General features: G+C 40.1%; 1 protein-coding gene and 1 long non-coding RNA gene across 3 annotated transcripts; one reads left to right on the forward strand and one right to left on the reverse strand.

Annotated features, from left to right (window-relative positions):
• srsf6a (serine and arginine rich splicing factor 6a) lies at positions 1 to 26,532 on the forward strand. 2 transcript variants are annotated; one of them, XM_051880562.1, is made up of 6 exons: positions 1 to 235; positions 6,641 to 6,837; positions 9,471 to 9,595; positions 24,684 to 24,886; positions 25,474 to 25,551; positions 25,635 to 26,532. In XM_051880562.1, the coding sequence occupies exons 1-6, from the start codon at positions 129 to 131 to the stop codon at positions 26,080 to 26,082; spliced, it is 1,158 nt and encodes a 385-aa protein (XP_051736522.1). In that variant the 5' UTR covers positions 1 to 128; the 3' UTR covers positions 26,083 to 26,532. The 2 variants fall into 2 exon arrangements, with proteins under 2 accessions (XP_051736522.1, XP_051736523.1); XM_051880563.1 differs by having other exon boundaries at positions 15 to 235; positions 9,471 to 9,586.
• On the reverse strand, positions 15,264 to 24,677 carry LOC127505197 (uncharacterized). Its single transcript, XR_007927633.1, has 2 exons — positions 21,273 to 24,677; positions 15,264 to 20,094 (listed from the first exon to the last, which is right to left on the reverse strand). It is a non-coding gene; the product is annotated as an uncharacterized LOC127505197 (long non-coding RNA).
• Positions 26,533 to 26,859: the final 327 nt, after the last annotated feature.

A 26,859-nucleotide genomic window follows, 5' to 3' on the forward strand; every position in this document is an offset into this window, starting at 1 on the left:
TTATTTTAGAAGGTGTTCTCCATGTCGAAGAGCATCCGGTTGACATCAGAACAAAAAGCCTGTTGTGGCTGTTTTCATTTGTTGGAGATCGGCGTTACGGGCGGCTGCTGATCTCAAACGAAATCGACATGCCTCGGGTTTATATCGGTAGGCTGAGTTATCATGTCCGCGAGAAAGATATCCAGAGGTTTTTTAGCGGCTATGGAAAGCTGCTGGAGGTAGATCTGAAAAACGGGTGAGTTCATTCATCTGCACGCGACACGAGGAAGGTAGAATCAGCATGCAGTGATATTAAATAAGTCCATAATGCAAAGCGTCTGGTTGGTTTTCAGCTGCAACTATTAGTTTAGTATTAAGTTTAAGGTCTAAACGTTGAGTTGTTACATAGAGCAGGAGAGCTGAATGGCCACTTTATGAAACTAATATGAGTTTATTTGCAGTCGTTGATTATGCGATACGATACGGATATGAACGATGTTTGGCGGGAAATGTTTTGTCCAGGGTTTAAGCAGGTCAGTTGTTGCAGAAATGTTCGGCTGACGGTCTCGCCACGTTTACACGGTGCAAGCGCCTCCATTTTCTTGGCCTAGAAATAGAAGCAGCTGCTAGAACTGAAATGAGCGCGATACAGTCATTGAAACGGGCGGAGCGCGACGGCCTGCAAGTACAACAAAACAACATAGGCTTTTTTAATTCACTGTTCATTGTGTTTGGAGTTTTTATTTTCATTGCATGTAAAATTCTCTCTCTTACTCAGACACATACACGCTCTTCACAGCCAGACAAGCGCTATAAGATTGAGACTCAGAAATTTTACCTAGAAGATTAAGTCAAAGAACAACATAATGGCTTTCTCAAGCTATGTTGTTCTTTGACTTAATCTTCTGGGTAAAACTTCTGAGTCTCAATCTTATAGCGCTTGTCTGGCTGTCCATCTTTTACCAATGCCTACCAACTAGCTTTGGGCATGTTAGCTAATTGATAACATCCTAACAACCACCCAGAAAGCCCTAGAAACTGCAAGGTCTGTCTGATAGACTGCATGGCCTTAACCTACCTAAACTTGTAGCTTATAAAACAACTTTAAACTGGAAACCTTAATTTCAAGCTTTTTAAATTACTTAACTTTCTAGCCTGATTTTCTCAAGCCAACATCAATCTTTTTTGACAGACCTTTTTAAGTAGTTAGCTTAAGCGCTGGTCTGGTTGGAATTACAATCAAACTCATTAATTGTGCAATAAGGTAGATTCTTGCACTGAATTTGTATGTCAGTATTAATATAGTGAATTTGCATGTAGTAGCCGTGATCAAGATGGTGATTATTTTCCATTGGGTTCAACAACATTCAGAAGGGCTTTTCACACTTGAAATAGTTAACCCTGGGTCAATCTAAACCCGATTCCTCAACACTTTAATAGAATGTCTTGAAATAGTTTACTCGCATTGCCTATCAATAACCTAAACATCCCAGCATAATCGCTCTTATTCAAGTAGCTACAGTATCTAACAGACGTGAGTACACCCCTCACGTTTTTGTAAATATTTTATATCTTTTCATGTGACAACACTGAAGAAATGAGACTTTGCTACAATGTAAAGTAGTGAGTGTACAGCTTGTATAACAGTGTAAATTTGCTGTCCCCTCAGAATAACTCAACACACAGCTATTAATGTTTAAACCGCTGGCTACAAAAGTGAGTACACCCCTAAGTAAAAATGTCCAAATTGGGCCCAATTAGCCATTTTCTCTCCCTGGTGTCATGTGACTCGTTAGTGTTACAAGATCTCAGGTGTCAATAGGAAGCAGGTGTGTTAAATTCGCTCTCACTCTCTCATACTGGTCACTGGAAGTTCAACCAAAGAGCTTAGAACCCAAGAGGTGACACTTTGATACTTTCTGGGTAACAGCCACTAGATGGCGCTCCGGTAGCGTGGCTGCCATTATGGGGTGAAAATACTAACTGGACCATAGAATCCTTCACATCTTACACACCCAAAATCGGTGAATTTCACTGCCAAATCAGAAGCGCAATAGAATAGTTTTTTAAATTAAGTCACCAGTAAATTGTATGGCTCCCACAGAAAATGTTGTATTGTCTTATGTTTTATTTGACCAGTTGTGGAATCCAACCATTCAACCATCTGAGGTAACGTAGTTAGCCTACTTTGAGTATTTCCATTTTATGCAACTTTACACATTTATTAATAGTAAATTAACAATTAATAAATTTAAGATCATCATGTTTGCAGTGAACAATATATTTTAGACCTAGTGGACTAATAGTAATAATATCTAGGTCTGAATTGAAATAGGCTGTATTGTACGTTTTAATGGATCGCGCTTTAACATAATGATCTTATAATACGTGATGCATTGCTGTGTCCATTATTGCATAATTCACACTTTTGGACACTTTTGCTTCAATGGACATTAGACAACACTGCAAAATCAAGCTGTTATATTCATATATTTATTGTCCAACATTTCCAATTTTTCTGATGCATGTCCTTAATTCCTTAATTTCATATGTTGGTAATAATTCAGTGTTTATAAGCCTTTTAAAGAATTTTAACCCAAACTGACTGGAGCAAAGGTTTTGTGAAAAAAGTGGAAGACTTAAACACAAAGTCTGTAAAATAAACTGTTAAAAGGATTTGATGATCACTAGTGATTTTATTCTGTGTTTAATTTATATATATATATATATAATATATATATATATATATATATATAATAAAAACAAAGCAGCTGATATTGCCATGGAAACTAGTGGACTGCCGACTCGCTTTCACCCCAAAATGGCGGAAACACAGGGCTGCTGCTGGGCGCCGGTGTTGCAATGGAACGTTCTATTAAGTGTCACTTCTTGTTAGTGTATATTCTTTGGTTCAACATGGCATCTCATGGAAAAGAACTGAGGATCTGAAAAAAGAATTGTTGCTCTACATAAAGATGGCGTAGGCTATAAGAAGATTGCCAAGACCCTGAAACTGAGCTGTAGCACGGTGGCCAAGACCATACAGCGGTTTAACAGGACAAGGTTCCACTCAGAACAGGCCTCGCCATGGTCGACCAAAGAAGTTGAGTGCACCTGCTCAGCATCATATCCAGAGGTTGTGTTTGGGAAATAGACGTATGAGTGCTGCCAGCATTGCTGCAGAGGTTAAAGGGGTGGGGGGATCAGCCTATCAGTGCTCAGACCATATGCCGCACACTGCATCAAATTGGTCTGCATGGCTGTCGTCCCAGAAGGAAGCCTCTTCTAAAGATGATGCACAAGAAAGCCCACAAACAGTTTGCTGAAGACAAGCAGACTAAGGACTTGGATTACTGGAACCATGTCCTGTGGTCTGATGAGACCAAGATAAACTTATTTGGTTCAGATGGTGTCAAGCGTGTGTGGCAACAACCAGGTGAGGAGTACAAAGTGTGTCTTGCCTACAGTCAAGCATGGTGGTGGGAGTATTATGGTCTGGGGCTGCATGAGTGCTGCCAGCACTGGGGAGCTACAGTTCATTGAGGGAACCATGAATGCCAACATGTACTGTGACATACTGAAGCAGAGCATGATCCCCTCCCTTCGGAGACTGGGCCGCAGGGCAGTATTCCAACATAACGACCTCAAACACACCTCCAAGACGACCACTGCCTTGCTAAAGAAGCTTAGGGTACCTAAACCCTATTGAGCATCTGGGGGGCATCCTCGAACGGAAGGTGGAGGAGCGCAAGGTCTCTAACATCCACCAGCTCTGTGATGTCGTCATGGAGGAGTGGAAGAGGACTCCAGTGGCAACCTGTGAAGCTCTGCTGAACTCCATGCCCAAGAGGGTTAAGGCAGTGCTGGAAAATAATGGTGGCCACACAAAATATTGACACTTTGGGCCCAATTTGGACATTTTCACTTAGGGGTGTACTCACTTTTGTGGCCAGCGGTTTAGACATTAATGGCTGTGTTATTTTGAGGGGACAGCAAATTTACACTGTTATACAAGCTGTACACTCACTACTTTACATTGTAGCAAAGTGTCATTTCTTCAATGTTGTCACATGAAAAGATATAATATATTTACAATATATGAGGGGTGTACTCACTTCTGTGAGATACTGTATGTTCACAAACCACTATTTGAACAGGCAAGCATATGCGTGATTTGGCATGCCAGCCAGCTTGAATAATAGCCCAACAATTGCCTTACCTATTGCAGCAAACATGTTTTCTTCAAATTCTGAATGGATTATCATCTGGAAAGAGTGCATAAAAGTCACTGATCTTAATTCATCGCAATCTCACAAAGTTATGCTAATCGATTAAGCTGACTGTACAATGAATATTTTAATTTGTCTATAATGTCTACACTTTTTGTTACAAGTTAAATTATAACAAAAGGATTTGAGTGTGCAGAGCTCAGCACTGGGGAAAAAAATCTGACGTTTTGAGTTGTGAGGGGATTCTAAATTAAACATGTCTGATTGGCCATTGCGTTCAAGAAATCATCAGATATGTTTGATTGCCTACATTGCTCAACGCTTCAAAAGTATGTTGTAAATAGGAAAACCTATTTATATTAGTTTTGACGCTCGAGCAGAATCGCCAAATTTGTTTATCAGTTTATGATGAGAGTATTCGCAAGATTGCAGAATTCAGAGTTCAGCTCACGCACTGAACAAAACTCCGGCGTTTCAGCGATTACTAATCTTAACGCCTCTGATTGCCCATTGCATTCATAAGCTCAACACAGTCGTGTGTGATTGGTTATAGTGCGCAATAGAGTTGTCAAAAAGTACCTGTCGGTACTGAAATTTTAAAAATGTGACGCTTTGAGTGCTGTTGAGTGGATTCGTAAACACCCCTGATTGGCCATTGTGTTGAAGCGCTCATCAGATATGTCTGTGATTGGCTACAATGATCAACGCGCGGCAGCGTTTGAAAGCATACGGAAGTGTTTGAATTTGAAAGCGGACTGGTCAGCGATAGACGCCTGCTTTCAAATGCTCCCGTGTGTATCTATGTAAGCGCTTGGTGAAGAGCTTCATTGATTATTTACAATGTTTTTACAGCATTGATCATTGAAGCCAATCACAGATATATCTGATTAGCCGTGAACACAATGGCCAATCAGAGGTGTTTCCGAATCAGCTGAACAGTGCTCAAAGCGTCACATTTTTAAAACTTCAGTACCGAAGTCGGTACTTTTGACAACTCTTGTGCGCAATGCTGTAAAATGCGTAAAGTATAATGCAACATGAGCGTAATCTAAATTGAATGCCGCAATCAACATTTTTAATTTATTTTCACTTTATTACTAGATTTAGTTTAAATGTGCAGGTGCATTTTTGGCCCAAGCCCCCGTTAATTTTAGAACCGTAGCCAGCCTTACACATGCTCCGCCTATGACTTGTGATTTACCCAGGGTTAACAACTTATCCTGTGTTTCATAAGCTGGTGTTTCACACACTGTACATTCCTAAACCCCTGGCTAAAGGGTTAGTTCACCCAAAAATGAAAATTCTGTCATTAATTACTCACCCCCATGTCATTCTACACCCCTAAGACTTTCGTTCATCTTCGGAACACAAATTAAGATATTTTTGATGAAATCCGATGGCTCAGTGAGGCCTCTATTGAGAGCAAAGCCACTGAACCTCTCAAGATCCATAAAGGTACTAAAAACATATTTAAAACAGTTCATGTGAGTATGGTGGTTCTACCTTAATATTATAAAGCGTCGAGAATACTTAGTGCGAAAAAAAACAATGACTTTTCAACTATATCTAGTGATAGCAGATTTCAAAACACTGCTTCGGAGCTTTACGAATCGAATCAGTGGTTCGGAGTGCCAAAGTCACGTGATTTCTGCAGTTTAGCTGTTTGATAGGAGATCCGAATCACTAATTTGAAACAAAAGATTTGTAAAGCTCAGAAGCAGTGTTTTGAAATCAGCTATCACGAGATAAAGTATTCTTGTCACTTTATAATATTAAGGTAGAACCACCGAACTCACATGAACTGTTTTTAAATATGTTTTTAGTACCTTTATGGATCTTGAGAGGTTCGGTGGCTTTGCTCTCAATAGTGGCCTCGCTGAGCCATTGGATTTCATCAAAATATCTTAATTTGTGTTCCGAAGATGAACACTGCACACAATATGTTTACATAAAGGCTCTAGTATTGAGCATCTTCATATTATGTTGCTGGTTGTACTATAAAGTTTATACTGAACTGACTTTTTGGACTATAAAGCTAAGAATGAAATGGTCTCTTCACTCCAATTGTCGTGCATTGTCTGTCACCATTTGACATTTTCCCCTCAAACGCTGAAACTGCTGTTTATACAATACGCTGCGTTTCCGTGAACGTACAGTACGTGAATGAGGCACGTGATTGTTTATCGCCTGTCGATTGCTAAGCATCCAGTTGTAACATTCTAACACCGCATACTTTGGCATGTTTGACCCCGCATCTAAATTACAAGTGTGAAACTTTCCTTTATCCTGAATTAAAAATGGAGTTTAGAACAACGATATCTCGGTGTGAAAAGTCATAGATTTAACCACTACCCCCATGAAAATTAGTCAAATCAAACTGTAGTCCATACATTGCTTTTTAACCCTGGGCCTAATCAGAGCTGTCTTCATAGGTATGGCTTTGTTGAGTTTGAAGACACCCGTGATGCAGATGATGCCGTCTATGAGCTGAACGGCAAAGAGCTGTGTGGAGAGCGGGTCATGGTGGAGCACGCCAGAGGTCCCCGTCGAGACCGCGACAGCTATGGAGGGGGTTATTATGGTGGCGGTGGCGGTGGAGGTGCAGGAGGAGGAGGAGGAGGAGGACGCAGTAAGTACTATAACATCACTTATGTAATGAAGTACTTGTTTTTTAAATTTCTGGAAACCAGATGCTTCTAAGAGCATATTAAGTGCAAGCGTGGACATTAAGTGTAAGCAAGAATATAAGAGAAAACTTGGTACCTTTATGCTGCGTACAAGTGATTTTTTTTTTTTTTTTTTTTTTTTTTTCCACCCTCTGTCCTCCTTGTGGTTAAATGAACAAGCATTATTAATTTCTGTATTAGTATTTATATCAAACAACATGCTGTCAATATCAGCTTGTGCTGCTGAAAATGCTATTAATGAGTTAAGATGTTTTGTTTCCCCTCCTTTCATTACATTTTTAGCAGGGCTGGGCGAGCAAATTTCATACTAGGCGACTAAAAAAAGTTTTTAATTAGCCAATGGCTAGTAAATTGTATGATTTCAGACGCCTGTGATTGAGTTAGAGGAAAAAAATAAGTTAAGCGCAGATATAATTTCATTGCCTGCTGAGCTTTATGCACCGTGGCTTGGCTGAGAGCGCCCTCTGTTGCTTTCTCTCACACGCGCACTCAACGTGAGAGCGGCTTTTACACATGCCACGTAAAGAGAATTGCTAGATCTAAATGCAGGGCTTGACAGGACTGCCCGATGGACAAAAGTTGACAGAACTGTCAGAACTGTCACTCTCCCGATCGAGCCAGTACTGCATCATCATGAAAGTTGATAATTTGCACGTGTTCTTAGCAAGAAGACATGCATCCTGTCAGATGCAGCTTTCTGTCAGACGTGTGAGTTATTTCGAATACTGAATTGAGCTCTTTCACGTCTTGCGCTTGAATGAACAATTTCACACAAAATTGTCAATGTCCATCTTGGTGTGTATCCTAGTGAACGTAGTTGGTTATCTTAAATGAACATAAACAACAGTTAAAAAAAGAAAACGCATGTGTATTAGTATCCGTGCATTGTCTTAGACAGCAGCAGGAATATTAGCCTGCTGTCACTTTGTTAATCAAACAAAAGACTCATTGCAAAAAAAATCACACACTGCCCCCCACTAGGGGGCCTCAGTGCAAGTATCTATCTGTCAGCACATCTGATGGGGCAAGTCGCATTAAACTATACACGTTAAATATCTTACGAGTTATTTTGAAACCCTTTATATAAACCATGTCTCATGTTTAGTACAAATTGGATTATGCACTTTCCCCGCAGCAGCTCACTCTGTGTCCTCCGCTACTTTTCAGATGTGCTCGTAATTTCAAACTACAGTATATCGTTATAAACCGTTTTGCTGATATATAAAATATATCGATATATCGTACAAACTCGATATACCGCCCAGCCCTAATCTTTAGTAAAAAAACCCAAACCAGCTTCACACAGCTTTCTGGATTTATATGTTCTCATAATTATGTTGATGTAATGCTAATAAAATGTAATTTGTGAACATTAAGCCTTTAGCCCTTTCACATCAGGGCAAGTCATTGCCAGTTCTATCGCAAAGATTGTAATTTGATTTCATTATTTTGAGTTCAAATACTAGTTATATGAAACATGTTACTCTTTTTAAAACAGCTTTGTATGCTTTACATACATTTCTTTTAAAAAGTGTGTTTTTTTTTTTTTTTTTTTTTTTTTTTTTTGTTAAGGGTGTTTTATACCAGTGCTTCTGAAACCTGTCTTGGAACCCCCCACCACTGCACATTTTTGCATACCTCCCTCATCAGTCAAACCCAATTCAAGTCTTGCAGTCTCTACTAATGAACTGTTAAGTGGAGTCAGGTGTGTTAGATGAGGCAGACATCCGAAATGTGCAGTGGTGGGGGGGTCCCAGGACAGGCTCAAGAAGCACCGTTTTATACAATGGTTTCTCCCCCCCCCCCCCCCCATATACCATTTCTTTTATTCTTGCCTTTAAGCTTGTATTCTAGCCCAGTGGAAAGTAACCATCAACGTCCATGTATAAGTTTAATTTTATTTCCAATTTGATTTTCATAATAACAAAGTCCTTGATGTTTCAATTTGAAAGAGTCCAGTGGGGGCTGAGGCTGAGTCCAAGTGTCGTTGTGGCTAAGATGACTACCTGACCGGTTTGGCCTTGGCCTCTTCACCTTACAATGTGTGTGTGACCTTTGCCCCTTGATGCTTTGGCTGACCTAACCGGAAGCCAAGATGACCGCAGCCTTTTGCCAATAGACCAGGGGTGATGGTGAGGAATGCCACTAGTTATTGCTATGTTGTCCATATGGAAAGCCTCTAGCCAAAATGTAATTGAAATGGAGACATTGGGTTACACTAGCATTTCTGTACGGGCAAGTCAAGATGTTCATGCGAGGATTAGTGAGCCTAAATATTAAACATTTAAATGTATCATACTGCCTATCAAAATATCACTTTTTGCCCTGAAAGACCCGGGAATGATTGTCTTGTCAGCCTTATGTGTCTTCTCAGTTTCTCTCTTATCCAAATAGTAATGCCTTTTCTGGGAGGCAACAAACTGCTCTCGAGTCTGAACAGGTTGGCAATAAGCAACAGAGGGCAAATATGACTTGTGTCCTCTCTTAGGTTCTAATGTTAATTCAGTGGCGTCCGTCTTTCCCTGATTTCTGTCATAAAAGGATCTCTTCGTTCCCTTCCCCTTTTCTTCTGAAGGTGGTTACAGCAGCAGAAGTCGCACCGGTAGGGACAAGTATGGTCCTCCTGTTCGCACTGAGTACCGGCTCATTGTGGAAAATCTGTCTAGTCGCTGCAGTTGGCAAGACCTCAAGGTAAATGTGGTAAATATACTCGCATTAACACTGTTTGCATGTTTTCGATTCTATATACATTAATGATCAACGAATCATTTTCTCAGAATTCAAAAAACTTCCACACTGTTGAGCAAACTGGAGTGTGGGTAGTAGAGTGTCTCGTCCGTTATATCTGACGACATGCTTTTACGAGACAGTAGCAGCTGTGCTCCGTCTGTACTTGTTTTTTGACAGGTGGTTTTTTTGACAAGGGGTCATGAACTGTTTTTTTTTTTTTTTTTTTTTTTTTCTTCCCCTGCACTTATGTTAGTGTGCTTTTTACTTCAAAAATGGTCATAATTTAGAAATAAAAGGCATTTTTTCCTACCCTGATTTTTAGCCCCTCTTATTTTAACGCTCTGTTTAAGGGGCGTGTCTGCTGTGAGACTTCAGTATAAACACCCACTTCAGGGATTGGCTCACATCTTTGCATATGAAAATTAGGGGTGTGCACAAATAGTGGGGTGGGGGGGGGTGGGGGGGGGGGTGGGGTCTGAGCTTGTTCAGAAACTGTTACAAAAATCTTGATGAATAAAAAAAAAAATCTTTCTCTTTTAATGTCATTTAAATAAACGAATATTCCGTTTTTTAAGAGCCCAAATATTTGAAGTCAAGTCACCTTTATTTATATAGCACTTTTTACAATGCAGATTGTGTCTCAGCAGCTTTACAGTGATAACTGGTAAATAATTTTGGCTGCACAGCAGCTCTTAAAGAAAATAGTGTCATTGTCCAGCTTAAGTAAATTCAGTATTGATTCATTCATTGTAAAAATCAATAGTTATTCATGTAGTTCGCATACAATGTTGTCAATGCAGGCAGATCAAAAACATTGCTGAATATCAAGTGTCCCCAACTAAGCAAGCAAAAGGCGACAGCAGCAAGGACCAGGTGACATCAGGTGGATAAAAATGGAGAAAAAAAACAAACCAGGCTCAGTCAGGCGGGGGGGCCAGTTCTCCTCTGGCCAACAGCGAACAGTGCATGATTATGATTCAGGCAGCTTTACAGATCATAAGCCTGATTGGGATTGCAACAGTCAGAATATTTAATCCAGTTCCATGTAGTTGAAGATCGTATTCATCACGCTGGTATGGGACGGTTTGTTGGGAATCTGTGCCACTGGCTGTCGTGTCGGTGAGGTCTTCACATCAGCTGCTTTTTGTTCTGCTAAGGTTGGACAGGTTGTCTAATCTGCGCTCGATTGCTCCTGTCTGCCTCGCTGCTCGGAGTGATTTGCGTCTGTAACTCCGTATAGCTTTGTTTTGAATCTCTTACTTTCATTCATTGTTGCTTATATTATCATTACCTTATATCTTATATATCCAATATTGCCTACCACATTAATCTGACATCACTAGCTTTTAATCTTTTAAACTAAATCGCTATTACAATGCGTTTGCATCTCGCTAGTTTAACTTGTCATCAGTCTCTCGCGCGGTCATTTTCTTTTCAACGCATTCATCAAACAGCTGTGGTAAGTCGGATCAGTCTACAAACACGGTGAGTCATGTCATCCTCTCCTAGTGTTATATCGTGTTCTGTTTGCCACATGTTCAGTATAGCTTTCTCTGTCAGCGACGAGGGATTTACATGTCATAAATGTAGGGAAATAGTCAGGCTGACAGAGAAAATCTCAGAATTAGAGACACGCATCCTTAATTGAGGATAATAAGAATGTAAGGGCTTCAGATACTGTTTTGGATGCGACTAGCTTAGTGAACAACCACAATGCAGCCCTAAAGTATCAGCAGAGATTGAGTCCACTAGATCATCCATTGTGAAGGCCTCATTAACACGACAGCCAGTGGCACAGTTCCTCAACAAACCGTCCATACCGGTGTCATGAATACGATCCTCAACTGGATGGAACTAGAATAAATACTTTGAATGTTGCGATCCCATGGGACTTATGATAGCTACCTGAATCGTAACAAAGCACTGTTTACCAGAGGAGAACTGGCCCCCCCGACTAAGCCTGGTTTCTCCCAAGGTTTTTTTTTTTTTTTTTCCTCCATTTTAACACCTATTTGCCACCTGTTTGCCACCTGATGTCACCTGTTGGAGTTTGGGTTCCTTGCTGCTGTTGCCTTTGGCTTGCTTAACATTTGATATTCAACAGTGCTTTGCATCTGCCTGCATTGACACCATTTTCTTTAAGAGCTGCTGTGCAGCCAAAATTATATACCAATTATCATTGTAAAGCTGCTTTGACACAATCTGCATTGTAAAAAGCGCTATATAAATAAAGGTGACTTGACTTGATCTAGTTGACACAATCTCTGCTGACACTTCAGGGCTGCGTTGTCGTTGTGTCTAGGCACAGGTCCTCAATCTCACCTGGATACGGCCCGGATCCGGCTGACTACGGTAAACCTCAGGATAAACAAAGACTAATATTTGCATAGATGCCATTTTTCTTCTGATATAACGAGTACCTCTGGTGTTACAGGAAGTGTTCCCGGTTCCGGAATGACCTAATTTATGCAGCCTAACAATCCTTTAACGGATTTGAAAACATAAATAGATAAGTGTTGTGTATGCCAGGTTAAAGAGATGTGTTTTTAGTCTAGATTTAGGCCCGATACCAATTCTATTTTATACCCCTTCACCCTTCCCCTTGCCCCTTGAAACAGAGTGGCAAGGTGTAGGGGTGAAAATATTCCCCTAAGAAATGGGACACCACTACTACACCATTACACACGTCATCATACCAAGTTTCTTTTATTAGTGTCCTGTAACATTTAACCAGTATGAACAGCAATGAAGTGTGCATATCAACAGAAATCAGGCGCGAGCACGTTTAACAGACTACTCACTCCCAACGTTGTTTTGCGCTGTATTTTGGACCTAAGAAAACGGTGCTTGGTTTCAGTTCGAAAACGTATGAGCCTTCAAGTTTCCCAAGATGTTACAGAATGATACAGAACGTACAAGATTGGTGGAGCCATTTTTCCATCTAGCCAAGCTGTTTAACTGTTCCATTCCGTGCCGAGACGGCTGTAGATATCCGTAGATATGGTTTAGTTTTATACTGTGGTGCTGCGATAACGGAGCTCTTTGCAACGTAATACAAACGAGTCAGTTGTTGCCTTGGTAACGCAAGAGTTTACAGACGATACGAGATGTGCGACTGCGCTATGAAGGATGACCAGATATTTCTTTTAACTGTATTCATTTGTGTTCACATCATTCAAATACTGTGTTTAGCAAGCTACGGAGAAACTGGCAGCCAGGTAACACACAAGTCAAGTCAAGTCAAGTCACCTTTATTTATATAGCGCTTTTTACAATGTAGATTGTCAAAGCAGCTTTACATTGATAACTGGCACATTGTTTGGCTGCACAGCAGCTCTTAAAGAATGATCTGCCTGCATTGACACTAAAGCACTGTTGAATATCAAATGTCAAGTCAAGTGTCCCCAACTAAGCAAGCCAGAGGCGACAGCGGCAAGGAACCCAAACTCCATCAGGTGGCAGACAAGTGGCAAATTGGTGTTAAAATGGAGAAAAAAACCTTGGGAGAAACCAGGCTTAGTCGGGGTGCCAGTTCTCCTCTGGCCAACAGTGCTTTGTTACAATTCAGGTTGCTATCATAAGTCCAATAGGATCGCAACCTTAAAAGTATTTATTTCAGTTCCATCCAATGGAGGATCGTATTCATCACGCCGGTATGGACGGTTGTTGAGGAACTGTGTCGTGGCTGTCGTGTCGATGAGGCCCTCACAGTGGATGATCTAGTTGACTCAATCTCTGCTGATACGTCAGGGCTGCGTTGTGGTCGTGTCAAGGTGCAGGTCCTTGGTCTCACCTGGATACGGCCCAGATCCGGTTGACTACGGTGAACCTCGGGATAAACAGAAAGACAAATATTAGCGTAGATGCCATTCTTCTTCTGATGTAACGAGTACATCAGGTGTTATCGGAAGTGTTCCCGGTTCCGGCTGACCTAATTTATGCAGCCTTATAATCCTTTAACGGATTTGAAAATATAAATTGGTAATGTGTTATGTGTATGCCAGGTTAAAGAGATGCGTTTTTAGTCTAGATTTAAACTGACAGAGTGTGTCTGCTTCCCGAACAATGCTAGGAAGATTGTTCCAGAGTTTAGGTGCCAAATAGGAGAAGGATCTACCACCTGCAGTTGATTTTGATATTCTAGGTATTATCAGCTGGCCTGAATTCTGAGATCGCAATAGACGTGAAGTAATCGATCCTGAGTGGAAATATCACTACCATGATCACTGCACGCATTCTAGCAGCACGGTAGTCAGTGTATGCAGAGAAATTTCTCATACCCCTTCGTTCGAAGTGTGGTCCTGAAAAATCTTCGTTTGAAGGGCTGTCTGGCCCTTCCCCTTACCCCTACCACTCCAGCCAAAAGAGAATCGAGACAACCCTACCCCTTCACGTGAACGCACAAAACGTGGGTAGGGGAAAGGTAAGGGGTAGAAATGGGATTGGGCCTTAAACTGACAGTGTGTATGCTTCCCGAACAATACTAGGAAGGTTGTTCCAGAGTTTAGGTGCCAAATAGAAGGATCTGCCCGCGGTTGATTTTGATATTCTAGGTATTATCAATTGGCCTGAATTCTGAGATCACAATAGACAGGAAGGACTATAATGCGTTAAGAGCTCGCTCCGATACTGGGGAGCTAATCCATTTAGTGCTTTGTAAGTGATTAGCAAGATTTTAAAATCCATACAATGTTCAATAGGGAGCCAATGCAGTGTTGACAGAACCGGGCTAATATGGTCATACTTCCTGGTTCTAGTAAGAACTCTAGCTGCTGCATTTTGGACCAGCTTCAGTTTGTTTATCAAGCGAGCAGGGCAACCACCCAGTAGAGCGTTACATTACATTAATCTAGCCTTGAGGTCATGATATTAAGATGGAAGAATGTGGTTTTACAAGTGCTAGAAACATGGCTTTCAAATGAAAGATTTGTATCAAAGAGCACGCCCAGGTTAGCGTTATTCTAGGTTATTACGTGCAGAAGTTTTTGGTCCAATAATTAGAATCTGTTTTTTCTGAATTTAGTAGTAGGAAATTACTGGTCATCCAGGTTTTTTTTTTTTTTTTTTATATCAGCTATGCGTTCCGTTAATTTTGTGCATTGGTACGTTTAGTCAGGGCGCGAAGAAATATGGAGCGTAACAGTGAAAGCGAACACCATGCTTCCTAATGATATCTCCCAAGGGTAGCATGTACAGAGTGAAAAGCAATGGTCCTAGTACTGAGCCTTGCGGTAGTCCATATTGAACTTGTGATCGATATGACATCTCATCATTTACTACTACAAACTGATAACGGTCAGATAAGTTTGATTTGAACTATGCCAATGCAATTCCACTAATGGCAACATAATTTGAGTCTATTTAAAAGAATCTTGTGATCGATAGTGTTGAATGCAGCACTAAGATCCAGTAACACTAATAGAGAGATACAACCATGATCTGATAAGAGCAAATCATTTGTAATTCTAATGAGAGCAGTCTCAGTACTATGGTACGGTCTAAATCCTGACTGGAAATCCTCACAGATACAATTTCTTTCTAAAAAGAAACACAGTTGTGATGATACTGCCTTTTCTAGTATTTTTGATAGAAAAGGTAGATTCAAGATCGGCCTGTAATTGATCAAGTTGTGGGTTGGTTTTTTTTTTTTTTTTTTTTTTTTTTTTAATAAATAAGAGGTTTAATAATAGCAAGCTTAAAAGTTTTCAGTACATATCCTAGTGATAAAGATGAATTAACGATATTAAGAGGATCTATGACCTCTGGAAGCATCTGGAAATGGAAATGGAAAAGCTGGTAAGGAGAAAGATTTGGAATTAAATTTAATTTCTAACCACCTAGTCCTTACATTGTCGAACAACCAAACTACCATGTCTCGCAGCTGTGATGCTGTCCAATAGTTCTTAAAGTTCGGTAGTGCCCAGCCTCCTTGAGATTTTCGTAATTGCAATGTTTTGTACCAGACTCTGGGACATCTCCCTTGCCAGATGAACCTAGAAATCAGTTTATCTAGACGAGAGAACATGGATACTGGAGGGGACAATGGAAGAGTCTGGAAAAGGAGTAAGAACTGTGGTAATATATTCATTCTAATAGTTTCTATTCTAGCAGATAAAGGAAAAAGGTAATATATTCCATCTCCTCAAATCTGAAATAATTTTATCTAATAGCTTTGCATAATTCACATCATATTTAAGTCGGGATATAACCACACCTAAATACCTGATCCCCTCTTTAGGCCATCTGAACGAGAAGGACGTTATCTGTGTTGTAATAAGAGTATTCATAGCTAGAGCTTCAGTTTTCCCAACATTAATTTTATAACCTGAATGTTTACCAAATTGGTTAATACATTCTAATAGTGTGGGGACTGAGCGTAATGGATCAGAAATGTATACAGTTGTCATCTGCATATAATGACACTTTATGCATCTCTCTTCCTACTCTTGTACCTTGTATATCAGGATTACTCCTAATTATCTCAGCCAATGGCTCTATACAAAGGGGAAAAAGAAGAGGTGACAGTGGACACCCCTATCTCGTTCCCCTTTCAAGTGTAAAGGGTTCAGACATACAAACATTAACCCTAACAATACTTCGGGGAGCAGAGTACAGCAGCCTTATCCAATGAATAAAGTTAGGACCAAATCTTTATTATTATTATTATTATTTTTTTTTTTTTTTTTTTTGAGCACTGAGCAGAAAAGGCCATGACACTCGGTCAAATGCCTCCTCGGCATCAAGCGCCAGTGCCATACAGGGTTTAGAAAAAAGTTGAACTATAGGACATAATGTTAAGTAGCCTACGAATATTATCCTGCAGATGCCTGCGTGTTTTTTTTTTTTTGTTTGTTTTTTTTGGAATAAAAGGTGTTTAGCAAGCGTTACAATTAGACATGTTGACAATACAGCAATGAAAACCACATTAGGAGAAGAAAATGATCCAACCTCATGATGGTGCCGGCGCGCCTGATTAACCACTCTCATGTGATGCTCTATGAACGTAGAACACATCACTAGTCTTAAGCGGCTGTTAATTCAGAAATGCTTTATTGTATTATAAAAATGAGACGCAGGCAGTGGAATGAGGGGGGGAAAAAAGGCAAAGTTATTAAACGTGAGTTGAACTTTTTTTTTTAACTTGACTGCCGTGTTTTTAGAATGCCGTTTCATGCATACGGCCTGCCAGGTCTTTAAATACGGCCCGCTGGACATTTGAAAAGCAAGTAATGTAAAGATTGCATTCAGATTTTGTCAATACTAAATCAATCCAGGAGAGGTCGCTATTTCCAGCCGATCCCCGTATTAATAACAGCATAGGATGTGCATGCTAATGTGAAAGTTTACTAAAATTAGCAAAAATACATGAAAAATAAAAATTGTGTTTTCACCATCCAATCAGGGTGGTTAAGGGATTATCTTTTTACCAAGTTCAAGGGGTCACCCATATGTTTGATTTGTTTGGAAACGAAATCTGTAATGAAAGATTTTATTGTAAATTGCCATTACACCACTGCACTGCTCACAATCTCCTTTCCACCGTCGGGCCGAACGGATGAATGGTAAGGAACGGTTCCAGTTTTATTTCCAACTGAGCCCGATACAGCACGGCACGATTACAAACCGTTCTCCGCCCGGAATTAGCCAACCGTGCCGAACTGTGCTGCTAGAATGCGAGTAGAGACGTGACGTCGTCACTCAGGATCGGTCACTTGCCTGGCTGCCAGTTTCTTCGTAGCTTGTTAAACATGATATTTGAGCAACATGAACACAAATTAATCATACAATTAAAAGAAATAACTGATCATCCTACACAACGCGGTCACTATTTACATCGCATATCGTGTGTAAACTCTTGCATTACTAAGGCAACGACCGAAGAGCTCAGTTATCAGCCCCACAGTGGAAAACGAAAACACATCCGTACCGGCCGGCTCAGATCAGATCGGCACGGGATGGAACAGTAAAGCAAACAGAACGGTTTGGCCCGATGATGGAAAAGCGGATAACGAGAAGTATGAAAGATACACGTGACACCAGATTTGCACTTGGCTTAGATTTCAAAGGTAAAATGCATAGTCAACAAAACCATTTTTTTGCCAAATGAATGACAGAAATGTATGCACTTTATGTTCTTATACTTTTTATACTTTTCTTATACTCTTATACTTTTTTTTTTTTTTTTTTTTTTTTTTTTTTTTTTTTTTTTTTTATGGTAACGTGGATGTGGATGATAGTAATGCCATATGGAACAACTGTTTTTTAAATAAGCACTTTTTAACAAGGCTGAGTTGAAAATGTTCTCTAGGCTTGTAATCAAAAATAGGACTTCTGTACATTTGTTTGTTGCAAATTTACAGATAATGCAATTGAGATGTTTACATTTGCTTGTTGGAGTAATATTGCTTGTAAACTGAAAGCAAAGTTTCCCATTTGTATTAGCAAAATTGCACAAGTTTAACAGTTCATAAAATCTTTTTAAAAAATTACATTAATTGTACATTGATTTCCCTTATTAAAAAGTAAATTGAGTAAGACTATGTAAAAGGTGCGAGTGAATAATAATATTGATATCTCGAACAGTTTGGCCGTGGCGGGGCAACGAATTTATGGCGAGAAAAGGGAAACACGATATGTGTTATAACGTCTGCATTGATTTTTATGAAACTTCAGCTGTGTGTTCATTGTAGGAGGCTGATCACATGGATGTGACTATTGTGAGTCAAAGTTATAGCACCACCAACTGGCAACAGAGTGCCAGTTGTTTTTGAGGCTCTTAACATGCTTCAAATTGCATGAAACTCAGCACACACATCAATGTTGCCGACCAGGAGACATGGACAAAGCCTTAGAAACGGGCATGGTGGAGGGGCTCAGTAGCGCCACCTTTTGACAAAAGTGGGGGGGTTATTTTTACCTACATTCACCAAAGTCGGTACACATACTGTTCTCATTAAGCCGGACAACTTTCTAATTTACAGTCATTAGCTCCGACCAACAGGAAGTCAGATATTTTGGTTTGAATGTGGATCTCTCTCTCTCTCTCTCTCTCTCTCTCTCTCTCTCTCTCTCTCTCATATCATATCATATCATATCATATCATATCATATCATATCATATCATATCATATCATATCATATCATATCATATCATATCATATCATATCATATCATATCATATCATATCATATCATATCATATCATATCATATCATATCATATCATATGGGCACCAACTGCTGCAGTAAATGTGCACAGTTGCCATGAAGGCACCGGGCTTGGGCCCGCCATCGCTGCTTGCAGCTATATTTATTCTTCCGCTTCTCCCAAATGAATCACATTTTTGAGGGCCTAATCATGCTCAAACTCATGAAACTTTGCACACACGTCAGAAGTGGTAAAAATTTGCATCTGTTATTGGTCTCAGAATTACCTACAAAATTTCAACGAAGTGCCCCTTGCACCACGTTTCACGTACAGGTATGAAATTCAGTAGACACATGTAACAGCCCAATCCCTACAAAAAAGTCTCCTGGTGCAAAGTCTGAAAACCAACAGGAAGTCAGATATTTTGAATTTTCTCTGCAAAATTTGTGCACTTTTTGCCATTTCCAGATGTTGTACTTTAACGAACTCCTCCTAGAGCTTTTATCAGATCAACATCATATTTGGTCAGTCTAATCTAAAGGCTTTTGCGACGTTAAATTGTGAAGATCTAGAGTTTTCGCTGGAGGTCGTGTCCGTGGTGGCCTGACAAATTTTGATGTTTCGCCATGAAAAAGGAAGTTTATGTAACTCGGGTATTTAAAGTCGGATCAGCCCCAAACTTCACATGTTTTATTAGAGTCCTGGCCTGTAGACATCTACATGGCAATATTCAGTTACGGTCATAGCGCCACCTGCGGGCAACAGGAAATGACATGTTTTACACTGTGATTAACTCCTCATACAGATTTAACCAGAACCACATCATATTTGGTCAATCTAATCTAAAGGCCTTAGCGATGTTAAATTGTGAAGATCTAGAGTTTTCACTAAAGAGTGTGTCCGTGGCGGCCTGACAGAGTCTGATGTTTCGCCATGAAAGGGGAAGCTGTTGTAACTCAGGCATACAATGTCCGATCTGCCCCAAACTTCACGTGTGATAAGAGTCCTGGCCTAAAGACATCTATATGCCAATATTCAGTTAGTCATAGAGCCACCTGCTGGCAACAGAAAATGGCATGCTTTACACTGTAATTCACTCCAAGAAACACATTTCAATATGCCACAAAGTACCAAACACACTAGAAACAGGTTAAATCATGCAACACTTGGCTAAGTGCTAATGTATGCGATTAACGCCACGAAACAGGAAGTTGTTGTAACTCAGGCAAACAAAGTCCGATCTGCTCCAAACTTCACATGTTCGATAATAGTCCTGGCCTGAAGTCGTCTACATGGCAATATTCAGTTACGGTCAAAGCGCCACCTGTTGGCAGCAGGAAGTCTGGCACTTTGAAATGACTTGGCCATAATTCTCCTGTATTTACTCGCTTGCATGCATGTCGCCCACTGTTCACTGTTTTCCTAAGGCCAACAGGTGGCAGTGAGCCTTTAATTATTAATAATAATATTATTATTATTATTATTATTATTATCCAAACATCGCATTTTTGAGGGCCTAAACATGCTCAAACTCACGAAACTTTGCACACGCGTCAGGACTGGCGAAAATTGACATCTGATATAGGTTTCAGAAATGGGTGGGGCAAAATGGCTCGATAGCAGCACCTATAAAACTTCAACGGTGTGCGCCTCGGGCTACGTTCGTGTACCGTCCCATTACCTACAAAAAAGTCTCTTGGAGCTAAGTCCTAAACACAACAGGAAGTCAGCTATTTTGAACTTCCTGTGCGTTTTTTTTTTTTTTTTTTTTGCAGTTTTTTTTTTTGCAGTTTTTGCCATTTTCAGGCCTCGTACTTTAACGAACTCCTCCTACAGTTTTAATCTGATCATCTTCGAATTTGGTTTGTGTAATCATAAGGCTTGTGCGACGCTAAATTGCGAAGATCTTGAGTTTTCGTAAAAGGGCGTGTCCCTGGCGGCCTGACAAAGTCTGATGTTTCGCCATGAAAGGGGAAGCTGTTGTAACTCAGGCATACAATGTCCAATCTGCCCCAGACTTCACATGAAACAGGAAGTTGCTGTAACTAAGGCAAACAATGTCCGATCTGCCCCAAACTTCACACACTTGATAAAAGTCCTGTCCTGAACATGTCCATGCCCATATTCAGTTATAGTCATAGCACCACCTGCTGGCAACAGGAAGTGACACGTTTAACACTGTTATGGACTCCTGCAGCATATTAAAATGTGCCAGCAAGTTCTAAACAGGCTAGAAACATGTTAGAAAAATGTTAGCAAAACACTTAGCTAAGTGTTAAAGCATGCTATTAATACAGTGAAAGAGGAAGTTGCTGTAACTCAGGCATGCAATGTCCCATCTACCTCAAACTTCACACATTTGATAAGAGTCCTTCCCTGAACACATCTACATGACAATATTCGGTTATAGTAATAGCGCCACCTACTGGCAACAGGAAGTGACGTTTTTAACAATATGATGCATTATTAGCAACATACTAAAATATGCGCTCAAAGCGCCACCTGTTGGCAGCAGGAAGTCTGGCACTTTGAAATGACTTTGCCATAATTCTCCTGTATTTACTCACTTACATGCATGTCGCCCACTGTTCACTGTTTTCCTGAGGCCAACAGGTGGCGGTGAGCCCGGGTGCGAGGGGCCCTTTCATCTCTGCTTGCAGCTTTAATATTGTAGTTAAGTGTGGCGAGGGGGGCGTGGTTCAGCGGAGTCAGCAGCGGGAGAGAGAGTCGGGAGACGAACGGTGAGTGGGTTAAATGCAAATGACGAACACCTGTCTCTTGTTTCAGTAATTGGTGTGGAGAGAGTATATAACGCCAGAAGAAACAGGAGTGGGAGAGAGAGAGAAGGACTACTGACTGCTGCCCCGCTGGATATGTCTTTTGTTGAGAGAGAATTGTGAATGATTTATGACCGCTTTGTGCCTGTCTGCACCCCTTTGTTTTTGTATATGGTGAATTGGTTAAAATAAAGCAGTCAGTAGTCAAGCCGACCCTGTCCTCTTCCTTCCTGAATCCTGAACCTTGCTACACTGGTGCCGAAACCCGGGAAGGAAGACGGAAGCCGCCGCCATGCAATCGTCCTCCGGATCGCCATTTGCGGAGATTATCACCTCCCTCGCGGTCATGCAAAAAGAGACAGGTGTTCGTCATTTGCATTTAACCCACTCACTCACCGTTCGTCTCCCGACTCTCTCTCCCGCTGCCGACTCCGCTGAACCACGCCCCCCTCGCCACATTAAGTTTTTAAGTTGACTAGTTAAACAGTTAAAAAAAAAAAAAAAAAAGTGTCAATCGTGAATGTGTCAATCGTGAATCTCTTTCAATAGCTTAGTCAGTATAGGGTCTAACATACATGTTGTTGATTTTGATGATTTAACAAGTTTAGACAATTCTTCCTCCTATAGCAGTGAATGAATGGAATTTTTCCTCAGGGACACTACAATGCACTGTCTGACGTAATACTGTAGTAGACGGTTGAATGGTTATATTTTCTCTCTAATTATCAATCTTGCAAGTAAAGAAGTTCATAAAGTCATTACTGCTGTGCTGTTTGGAAATATCAGAAGTTGAAGCTTGATTTCTTGTTAATTTAACAACTGTATCAAATAAATACTTAGGATTGTGTTTTTCTTCTAAGAGATTAGGAAAAATAAGTAGATCTCAGTTTTTAAGGCCTTTCTATACATAAAAATGTGTTCTTTCCACAAAATGTGAAAAAATTCTAGTTTTCTTCCAGCTGCGCTCCATTTTTCTGGCTGCTCTCTTAAGGACCCGAATGTGCTTGTTGTACCATGGCGTTGAACTAATTTCCTTAATCTTTAAGTGCAAAGGAGCAACTGAGTTCTGTTGCAACATCAAGTTCTTCTAAACTATCTGGTATGCTAAAGAGATGGAACTGATCAGGAAGATTATTTATAAAGAAATCTTTAGTGGTAGAAGTGATAGTTCTACCATATTTGTGTCAGGGTGGCGGTTTTGCAGCCTTGGCTAAACGTAGTATACACAAGACTAAATAATGCACTTCTTTCATTGAAACACACCACTGAGGTCGCACTGTGCACACAAGAAAATTCAGGAATACATAAACTTGATGTTTCTATTAATAAAATGGCTTCGCTACTGAATTGCTACATTATATTCCTCAGCAACGAGTGGGTAACATTGCTGTTTTTGAAGTAATTAAACTCACAACTTCATTGTTAGTAGAGAGAGACTCTGCACATATGCAGGTAATACACATGCATCTCACTCTCTTTCTCTCTAATTCAAATTCATTCATTAAAATAAATGTAATCATAGCACACTCTCTGTCTGTTTCAAAGCGGGCAGAATGCTAGATCTAACGAGCCGTAACCGACGAAAATGTCATTTTTATCCTTTAAATCAAATATTGTGCTGCAAACATCAATTGTCAATGCTGGTAAATGACCATGGTATAAGCAGGATAATCCATGGCTAACTGTGCATTAAACAATTTGAATGTACCTCTGCTTCTCATCAGGTGGTCTCTACATCGTGCATTAAAATCATTTAATGAACAGCTAGTCGTGGATTATCCCTTACAACAGGCATGGGCAACTTCGATCCTGGTGGGCCACTGTCTTGCAGGGTTTAGCTCCAACCCTAATGAAACTAGGGGTGTGCACAAATAGTCGAATATTCGACCTGTAATTAATATTCGAAAAATAAAAATACTATTCCAATTTTGCTATGTTGCTTTGCTGGCCATAAAATACAGTGAATCCATGATAAAGCACTAAACCTCGCAGTTATAACTATATGCACCGGGTGACACTGTGGAGCGTTTAACAAGTTTATTTTATTTGATCATCACATAAGGTTGTCGTCTGCCGCGAAGTTTGGAATTACTTGGATGAAAATGATCTTACAAAATGTAATTACTTTTGATCAAATGATTTAATGAAAGAGTTATCATAATATCAGCACCATAATGAGAAAGCACATGAAATCAAAACACCAGTCGAATGAGGAAAGACAGCTGTCCATCACTGCATTCACGACAGGTAAGTGCAGCTGTACCCCTGAGTGAGCAAAGAAGATAACTTATCTGATAGCAAAATTATTTTGAGACGTGCTTCCTTTAAGTTCCGTCAAGGGAGACATATTTACGAAGAGAAAACACAAAGTGCTGCTGTTAGAAACTTAGCTTAGTATACCGTTATGTATTATCGTTATCTTTGTTTCGTCAGCGCAGCTCATTTTCTCACCTGAGCATGTGGATATTATTTTTCTCAACATGAACATGTGAAACAATATGAACACGATAACCATATACTGACTTGAGTGTATTATGTACGTTTTGTACGATAACTGGCGCTGTCTGCTTTATTAGCGTTTTTCCCCATTCGCGCTGCTTGAGTTTAAATGCTTTTGTTCTTTATATTTTTTGTTTGCATGTGGTGTTTAATGCTTTGACCTAAAAGAAACGTAAGCTTATGTATATAACGTAAGCTTGTTGTGTATATTGCCTAATCGTAAGCTTGTTCAGAAATGGTTAGGCCTACAAAATCTTGATGAATTAAAAAAAAAAAAATTACGTCCTTCTCGTTTAACAACATTTAATTAAACGAATATTCGTTTTTTACGAGCCCAAATATTCGAATACAATATTTTGGAAAAATGCCCATCCCTAAATCAAACACACATGAACAAGCTAATCAGTGTCTTTAGGATTATTAGAAAGCTACAGGCAGGTGAGTTTTCTTATCAGAGTTGGAGCTAAACTCTGCAGGACAGTGGCCCTCCAGGACCGAAGTTGCCTATCACTGCCTTACACATAAAACTCAGTTCAAACTAATTTCAGTGCATCACTACTTTCTTTATACTCAAGTATGCACTTTCCAATCACAAGCTATGTTGTGCAGAGAGGTAAAGGTTGGGTTTCCTTTGCAGGATTTCATGCGCCAGGCAGGTGAGGTAACCTATGCAGATGCCCATAAGGAGCGTGCCAACGAGGGAGTCATTGAGTTCCGTTCTTACTCTGATATGCGGAGAGCTCTGGAAAAACTGGATGGAACAGATATCAATGGCAGGAAGATTCGCCTGGTTGAAGACAAGCCGCGACGTCGTCGCTCCTACTCTGGGAGCCGCTCTCGGTGAGTGCTAACTTTATCAAATTTAATCACATCCATCCACTTCATTTGTTACTTTTCTTATAAACCAATAAACCAGGAAGTATCTCTTATTGAGCCAGGCCCTGCCCACAACTGGCAATAGAATCAGCCATAGTAGCTTAGCTCCTCCCCTGAGTGAGCTGTACACAGTCTGACATGTTTATCTCCTCAGGGAGCAATTAACAGCAGCACAATTGATCATTTTTAAAGCTACTAAACTTATGGTCAAGAGCAGTGAGTGACTTTTTTTTTTTTTTTTTTTTTAAATCACATTAACAGCTTGGACAGCAGCAGATACTGTATATTATGCTGCTGTCACTTTAATACACAGATCTAATATATACATGATTTTTTTTTTTTTTTTTTTTTTTTTTTTAAAACAGCTGTTTTCAAACAGGTTTTCTCTCCCATCTTATATTCACTGAACAAACTGTCCTGCTGTAAACTGAATGCTCAACAGAGCACGATTTCGATAAAGAGCCACAGTATTTACACTTACACTATCCCAGCATTGTATGCAGTATAACTAAGTACAGTATGTTAACACAAAATTATATTTCTTCCCCCAGGTCTCGTAGTCGGCGTCGTTCTCGTAGTAGGAGTCGCCGTAGCAGTCATTCTCGGAGCAACACAAGATCTCGTTCAAGGTACAGAACAATAATGACGATTGATTTGAATGTGAATATGGCTGTTTGGACCTTTTCTTTCAGCTTCTGATTGTCTTTTGTAGGTCTCGCTCTCACCGACGGCGCTCCCTTTCCAGGTCAGGCCGCAGGTCTCGTTCCAAGTCAGGACACAAGTCTCGCTCCAAATCTCCATCGAGCAAGTCTCGCTCACGCAACCGTAAATCTCATTCTCGGTCCCGTACACACAAATCTCGCAGTCGATCAACTAGTCGCAAATCTCGCTCCTGCTCAGACGAGCGCAAGTCCCGGTCTAAGAGCACTTCTAAAGTAAAGTCAGATCGTGGGCGCTCCAAGGAGAAGTCTGTCAGCAAGAAATCCAGAAGCAGATCTGCTTCACCTATGGAGAATGGCGATGGGGGGCGTGCCAAGTCTGCTTCTCGCTCTCCATCACCTCAGGCTGAAAAGTCCCCAGACAGGCATTCACGTTCTCGCTCAAAGTCTGGCTCGCGCTCAAAATCCCGCTCCCGTTCCAGATCCAAGTCCCAAGACTAGTATTAAGTGCAATCTTTTTTTTTTTTTTTTTTTTTTTCCTTCTTCTTTTTCCCTCCCCCACCCCCTCTCCTACCTCCTTAAGAGTCCAGTTGTCCAGACCAGGATAGTTTTCTAATGGTAATGATGGGATCCAATTCCAAGGCATTGCATTAGTTTTAATTTACCCATCTTCAATAGAGAGAATCGTAGCTTCGATATTTTATATACATACCAATGGCATAAAAAGAATTGATTTAATTTAGTGTGATGCATGTCAGTCTTTTTATAAACTATGATCCTCTGTGCTGTGTGGCTGGAAAAAGGCCTCTAGGCAGTGAAACGACTGGCCACTGCATCTTGTGGCTTATAAAATGCTAACTATTATCTGAAAAATCAAGGCTTCTTTTTCTTCATGTAATAATTAGTTAATTGAAAACTGTCTGATTTTGTGTTATTAAAATTCACAATCTATTCCGTTGTTGTTGTTGTTGTTGTTGTTGTTTTTAATGCCTTTTTCGTCAAAACTGGCTATATATTTTTTCCATTAGCATATAAAAGCAGCACTTAAGGCTCGTTCACACCAAGGATGATAATAATAATAATTAATAATAATAATGGTTAAATAGTTCTAATTCTGTGTGAAAATGGAAGTCTACAACTACAATGACACAGATGAACAATATAGCTGGAATCATTTTAAGAATGATTTTTTTTTTTTTTCCAGCTAATGAATGATAAAAACATTGACAGCCAATCAGAATCCAGCATCAGGCTTTAAAGAGCTAGATGACAAAACTG

The sequence above is a fragment of the Ctenopharyngodon idella genome, chromosome 22 (assembly GCF_019924925.1).
Source record: "Ctenopharyngodon idella isolate HZGC_01 chromosome 22, HZGC01, whole genome shotgun sequence".
NCBI lineage: Eukaryota > Metazoa > Chordata > Actinopteri > Cypriniformes > Xenocyprididae > Ctenopharyngodon > Ctenopharyngodon idella.